The sequence below is a fragment of the Quercus lobata genome, chromosome 11 (genome assembly GCF_001633185.2).
Source record: "Quercus lobata isolate SW786 chromosome 11, ValleyOak3.0 Primary Assembly, whole genome shotgun sequence".
NCBI lineage: Eukaryota > Viridiplantae > Streptophyta > Magnoliopsida > Fagales > Fagaceae > Quercus > Quercus lobata.
In genome coordinates this window covers 25,240,136-25,247,024 of record NC_044914.1, presented here as the reverse complement: position 1 = coordinate 25,247,024, position 6,889 = coordinate 25,240,136, and the positions used below count along the sequence as shown (strand labels likewise).

At 33.8% G+C, this 6,889-nt stretch overlaps 1 protein-coding gene across 1 annotated transcript; it reads right to left on the bottom strand.

The window, feature by feature from the left end:
- Nucleotides 1–1,188: 1,188 nt before the first annotated feature.
- LOC115969398 (beta-ureidopropionase) lies at nucleotides 1,189–5,528 on the bottom strand. Its single transcript, XM_031089027.1, has 6 exons — nucleotides 5,233–5,528; nucleotides 4,483–4,590; nucleotides 2,776–2,964; nucleotides 2,454–2,681; nucleotides 2,146–2,370; nucleotides 1,189–1,770 (listed from the first exon to the last, which is right to left on the bottom strand). Exons 1-6 carry the CDS (start codon nucleotides 5,368–5,370, stop codon nucleotides 1,381–1,383), a joined length of 1,278 nt encoding a protein of 425 aa, XP_030944887.1. The 5' UTR covers nucleotides 5,371–5,528; the 3' UTR covers nucleotides 1,189–1,380.
- Between the last annotated feature and the right edge of the window lie 1,361 nt (nucleotides 5,529–6,889).

Below are 6,889 nucleotides of genomic sequence, written 5' to 3'. Positions count from 1 at the left end.
GCCTTGTCGCACAATGCCTTTCAACTCTCTTCCACCATTAAAGTGCAGTGCCTTCAGTTTAAGCTTCACAAACACACAATTCTGTCTTCACTCCTAGCCACTCAAAATTCCTCTCTAAACAGGCTTCCCAGTCTAAGTATTCCGCTGCAAAAAATCAACAACTTCTATCTTGATTCCCCCACCATCCAATTCAAGAACACACACCAACTGATCCTCTAATCAGGATCGCGTCGCATGTTCTACAAGTACAACATCATCCAAGGGAATTTCTTCTTCTGCATCATCATTCTCATCTTTAAGACCACCACCTAATAAATCCTAAGGTTCACAGTCGCCATTCAAAATATCCACCTTCTAATACATCATCATTCTCATCCATAAGACCACCTTATAAAACTCACGGCGAATCTTCAATCATATGCCTCGTCTCAACCATCTCCAAATTCCTCTATCACGATCAACCATAGCTTAAAGTTGCAATTTTTAACTCAAATTTGAATTTCGTGGCTTTGATCTAGTTTACAAGAAGGGTTTAAGATGAAATTCCAATAACAAGAAAAATTAAGGTAGAGAAAAAGATATTTGGATTGAAGTTAGAGTAATCAAATATCCATTTTTTCGCTCAAAGAGCTTAAAAAAATATTTATCCGAAATTTCATAAAATTGAAGAGAAAAGACTACCTACAATGACTCAAAAGAGGCTATATATAGTAATATTTAATAACCTTAGAATTCTAACCCTTCAATCACATATAACAGTTAATTACTAACCGTAGAACTTCATTAAAACCAAATGCTAGTTAAATGACCTTTCAAAATACTGAGGACATAATGATAATAAAACATAATTTTTTTTTTTGGTAGAAATAATAAAACATAATATACAGGAAAAATAATAATAAAAAAACATAACATACAGGAATAAAAGACTAATCTTACAATAACTATGGATTAGACAAAATAAACTATTAGACCTTCTTCGTTTTGGGTTAGAATAGCCCAGGAGGGCCATTCTATTCCTTCATACTAAACTCCCATACAAAGGAATAGTTAGATTATCCCTTATATATATTTACATAAAGTGGACTTTATTTCAGAAATAATAAATAAATGACAAAGCTGACAAAAAAATGAGAATTTATTTCATAGCACCAGGTGATAATTGCATAAATTTAATTGTGCGAAAAATTCAGAAAAACAAGTGTGCTTATTGCTCAACATTTATCATTTCACAGAAAGTTTGTTGTCATTTTTTTTTTCTTGTTCTTAATACCATGACATAAATAATGAGTATATATTTACAAACATAAACAGTGAAGTGATTTATTTTTACTGATAACTTGAGAAAACATTCCAACTCTGTTTTATTTCTTTTCAGATTTAACTCTTACTAGTGCCTGCTATGCACAAAGACTTCTTGTGTAACAAAGGATCAGAAATGACTTGGGGCTCAAAATCTGGCTTCAAATAATGAGCAAGCAACTCTGCATACAACTCATACCGGGCAGTCATACGGAACCCCCACTTGTCTTTCAGCTGCCTACAGAGGTTAAGATCCATGTCTGTGATCAGCAAGCCATCCCTGTTACGAGAAAGAGAAGGAGTACAAGAAGCATCTGGGGCTGAAAAATGACTGGATCCATAGAAATGCCCAAAATCTGCATGTTGTGGCTTTCCATCACCCGAAGTGAATGGATTGGGGAATGTCTCAGTCCCAACACGGTTGATTGACCCAACAAAGTAACTGTTTGCTATTGCAGCATTACGGGCCTGAAAAACCGACAAATAATATATTAACTTACTAAATCTTTTCCCCTTTTTTTGGGTATTATAATAAATTAATTAATTTAAGGTTGAAAAATTGCAAATATGTCAGTGTAACAAATGGCTGACAAATATTTTCATTTGAATGACCATCTCCTAGACCATTATCTGAATATATACTTGTAAGATAAAGTAGCTTTTGATAGATTACATAAAAAATTCATGTAGATGAACCCATCTCTCAATTGATTTTTCTAATGTGAAAGTGCCAAAGTACAACAAAATCATAATCATCTCAGAAGCAGAATCAAGATTCAAAAGAGAGAAATCCTTAAAACAAAAGTGAATTGTAATGATAAGGCTAATGGATAATAGAATCACCTCAATGGGCCACATTGGTTCACTGAGTTCACCAACAGTAGCAGAAGGGTTGAAAACAATCTCTGCACCATTCAAGCCAAAAGCTAACCAATTCAAAGGATGGTGCCTCCCATAACATATATTAACAGCGATCTTTCCATAGTCTGTCTCAAAAACAGGATGCCCAGTGTTGCCTTCTATATAATATGTGCTCTCATTGAAGTCACCGACTCTTGGTATATGATTCTGCCAAAATAGCCAATCTCATTATGCCCCCAAAAAAGAACCCAAAAAAAAAAATTATAACAGTGAACAACCATCTTGTCTACCTTCCGATGCTTGCCAATTATGTTGCCATGATTTCCAATTATAACAGCAGTGTTCCAAATAGTCTCTCCATGATTGACATCCCTCTCAAGAATTGGACTTATAATGACCATATTATATTTCAGTGCAAAATCCTTAAGAAATTGTGTAGATTCCCCATCAACAGGCTCTGCAAATTCGCACCACCTCTTCTCCCGTGTACAAAAGGCAAATGGCATCATCCATGCTTCCTGAATTAAATTTACATAAATTTCATGAGATTTTTAAGACTTGAGATGGAAGTGAATCAATAAAAGAATATTCAACCCTCACACCATGAACTACCTGCAGGCATAATATATTGACTCCTAAAGCACCGGCAGCCTCAATGATTGGCTTTAGTTTCTGATAGATAGCCCTCTTTTGGTCCAGAAAGGACGCAGTTGTTGGAAGAGCTATAGAGTTCTGAATAAGACCAACCCTCACTATTCGAGGTGCTCTCAATAATTCTTTGTCAGCATGAAAGCAGAAAGCCTGAAAAGATTTAATATGAAAAAAAATCAAATCAATCAATAATGTAGCGGAAATTATTTAAGATTCTTTTGTAAGCAACTAAAATTCATTAGAAAAGTTCAAATGGGACACAACCCTAGTACACCGGGAGAAAACAAAGGAAGGACCTCAAAGAATTTTTCATATGTAAAAATAATAAAGAGAACCCTATGGAAGATTTCAATATGCATATTTTGCATGGAAAAATCCTGAAAAATCTTTTTTTTTAAATCGTATGAAAAAATCATATATTTGAATAAGAAGAACAAATGTGTAATCTCAATTATAATAATATCAGCTGACATCAACTAAAATTTTTTTTTTATTTTTTTTTGATAGGTAACTAAAATTGTTTTTTTAACTAACTTCTTACCTTAATACCCCAAGTATTCTCCTCTCTCTTTCACTCTTTCCCCCTCCCTCTCTCCCTCCAAACCAAAACATTTGTTTTTCCTACACACGTGATGTGCATGCCATTTGGCTTAAGCATGGGTAGCTATTGGCATAGAGCAAACACACTAAGCTAGTAGGCAACACAGAACTGCTATAACCTCAACTAAAACAGCCAACAGAAAAATAAAACATATTTGGCCACCTTTCTACAGTGAATATTCAACTTTGAAGGTTTACTACTTTGCATGAATGCTTCTTGGAAAGTAGACGATTCTTTATGACACTTTAGAATGAGATTGGTGATTTCAGTGCAAGTGAACAATTCCACAGAGGTTTCTCTTAAAGCCTATAGATAAAAACAAAGAGTTTTCGGCAGTCTGGACAATTACGTAGATTATTGTTTTTTAACTTTTTTTTATAGGTAAATAGGAGGAGGGGGTTGGAGGAGTTTGAACCCCCGTGTCCAGGCACCACAAGAGGTGTTGGAACTACTAAGATATCCCTCGAAACCCAACCAAATTATCCCTTCATCATTAGTTATTTTGCACACATAACTACAAATGTCCATTCTCAGATAAATGACATGCATGAGCAAGATAAGCATTAGTCCCATTTCCAGTGAAACCAGTTAAGTGTTCAACCAACACCATTAGCACTTTAGCTGAAAATAGGGCCAAACCAATGCATAAAGGTCAACATTCTTATTATTTAAGCTAGATCTCCCTTGACTATCAGCTTCTGACAGTTTTTCCAGCAGTGATTGGGCATACAATAGATATATTATCATATCATACCATTCAATTCAACAACCACAGCTCAAATATTGCACTTTGAAAGCATTCGATGAGACCATTTGCTTTTCCCTTGAAAAAATAATGAGTCCATTAACTTTTTTTGACCTTTTCCTCGACACTTTTTACCACCAAAAAAAATGGGTAAGAATTCAACAAAAAACTGAAACTTAACAACCACATCATATCCATTCCAATAACTCTAATTAATCAACTTTGTGAAATCATAAAGCAAAATGAAAGCGGAATCAATGGTGAACCTAGCACTTCAAACAGATTCTAAACCACCATAGCAATGGGCAAGATAAATGCCTACCTTGAGGTCAAAATCACATTCTGAAGAGACAGCATAAGCAGATTCTGGGAGAGCTATGTTATCATTTGCCCTCCCACAGTTAAGCCCCAGAAGCACACGGCTGACTTCCTACAAAATTGTAATCCCATCATCAGAAAATGCCCAAATATATCTACGTGAGATCGTTTTTCCACCCAAAGCAACAAGTCACGGGTTCAAGGCGAGAAATATCAAATACCCTGCAAAGTGGGAGCTTCCCTCTTTTGCAGGGTAACCAAACTTCCATCACAATTAAGTACCAATTATAGAATTTCAAAAGTCTGTATAAGCAGCAAGTAGAATTGCTTTGGCCCCCCTCAAAACAAGCAAAGCTTCTTTTTTCATCAATGGATGTTATTCACATGGTTATTTAGAGGTATATATATATATATATATAATGGATTTTTAACCAACTCCAGTAGTTTTAATTTATAGTTATACAGAACACCAACAATTTCTCAATTGTCCCAAATAAACTTACTACAAATACAAGGAATCGCCAAATTCAGCCACTAATAAGTTATTATAAAAATGAAAACACTGAAGTACTCTGAAGTGGAATAGTATCCAAATTCAATACAGCTCACAAAATGGAAATTGATCGCAATAAACTATCATTCTCTATCGAAACCCGTTGGATCAATGAAACTGATTCATATATGTCAACAAAAAAAAATTGGCACTAGTTGATAAACCCAGAAATAATAAAAGGAAAAGAAGAAAGAAAATAACCTGGAAGAGTTCAGGCTTGAGATTTGCGCTTAGCAGAGAGTGAAGCGAGTCATACCCACAAAGGGAACCGTCATTTAAGGCCTTCGTTTCTACTTTAACTTCTCCATTGTCAGCTTCAATCTCTTGGGTTTTCTCCATTTTCTTTCTTTTGCTTCTTTCGCAGTGAGAGAGAGAGAGAGACAGTGGTTGTGTGGAATGGAATACCGACTACGTATATTGACTGGCTCAGATGATTGTCTCTCTCTGAATATCTTAGAGGTTGTCTCGTAGTGCGTTTGCGTCCAGATTTTAACAACGTTGGGAGTTGGTTAACTTGATTTATCCTATAAAAACCGGTCTTTTTTTTCTTTTCTTTTTTTACGAATATTCAATTTTTGCAAAAAATAATATTAAAAGCTATCGTCTAAAGTTAGTGAAGTCGAGTTTTAAGCAGATGGTTGTGAATGGAATAATGTGACATTTTAAAATAAAATTTCTCGCTTGGAACTCAAGTTTAATAAACTTAAGTTTCGTCAAATACTTTGAGAGAGGCAAGACAACGATATTTTATTTTTTATAAAACTCGAGTTTCACAAAGAAAATTTCCATTTAAAATGCCACATTAGATGGTTCATGTTAGTGTCCATTAGCCTGAAACTCGAGTTTCAAAAAAAGCTACATAACTAAATAGCTTAGGCAGAGGTTTTTAATAATATTTTTTGCAAAAAATGAATATTTGGAGAAATAGGCCATAAAAATGTAAGGGTAAATTCTTTTATGGTAATGATAATCTATTATCTATTATGGTTTGGCTTGGATCCCATGGGCTTCGAACCTAACACGATTTGAACGGGTGTTCAAAATTAATAACTTCTATTTGTATGTATTGTGGCCCTGCCAAACTCTAGTACATTGGTGAAGATTTACCTGAACAATCAATTAATTCTAACTCTTTCAACTTTTGATGTGAAATTATTATCACATAAAAATGATTATACACTAGGATATAGATATTACAAATTTTATTATATAGGTCTTACAAACTAACATGATACCAATCATATTAAATTAATTCAAACACTCTTTTATTATATTGTTTGAGTGACATCAATTGCATTCTTGTCACATTAGTTTATAAGTTTTTTTTTGTGGTGAAATTTGTACTAACTTTGTGATTTGGTTGGATTTTTATTAATCTTTTTTTTTTTTTTTTGAAAGTGCTAAAATTACAATAGTTTTACTATAAAAAAATATTTTATGAAATGATGTGGTGATGGATGTGATTTGTGACCCTTCAACAAGATAATGAATGAATATTTGAATTACTTATTATAATGGAGACACATCCATTTGTAAGATTTATCTTTATCTAAATATATATATATGTAAGGTTTATAACTTTATATAGTAAAATTTGTAGTATTTTTGGTATTACTCAATTTTTTTTGACCTTCTTATTAGGAGTGACAAAATTTTTTTTATAAATCACATGTTTACCTAAATAAATAAATGGGATAATTACAGTAAACCCACCTGAGGTTAGGCCCGAAAACACTATGCCTACCCGTGGTTCAAAACTTATCACTTTGCCCACCTGAGGTGCCTTCCGTTAGGGCTCTGTTACCCACCTCTCCGTTTGCCGTTAGAAAAACACATTTTTAAAGAAAAACAAACATAA

Excerpts from the sequence above, each read along its gene's own strand:
- LOC115969398 (XM_031089027.1), bottom strand. The coding sequence starts at position 5,370 with ATGGAGAAAACCCAAGAGATTGAAGCTGACAATGGAGAAGTTAAAGTA. Across the intron at positions 4,591-5,232 it reads TCAAGCCTGAACTCTTCCAG|GAAGTCAGCCGTGTGCTTCT; the intron begins GTTATTTTCTTT and ends ACAATTTTGTAG. Across the intron at positions 1,771-2,145 it reads AACCAATGTGGCCCATTGAG|GCCCGTAATGCTGCAATAGC; the intron begins GTGATTCTATTA and ends TCGGTTTTTCAG.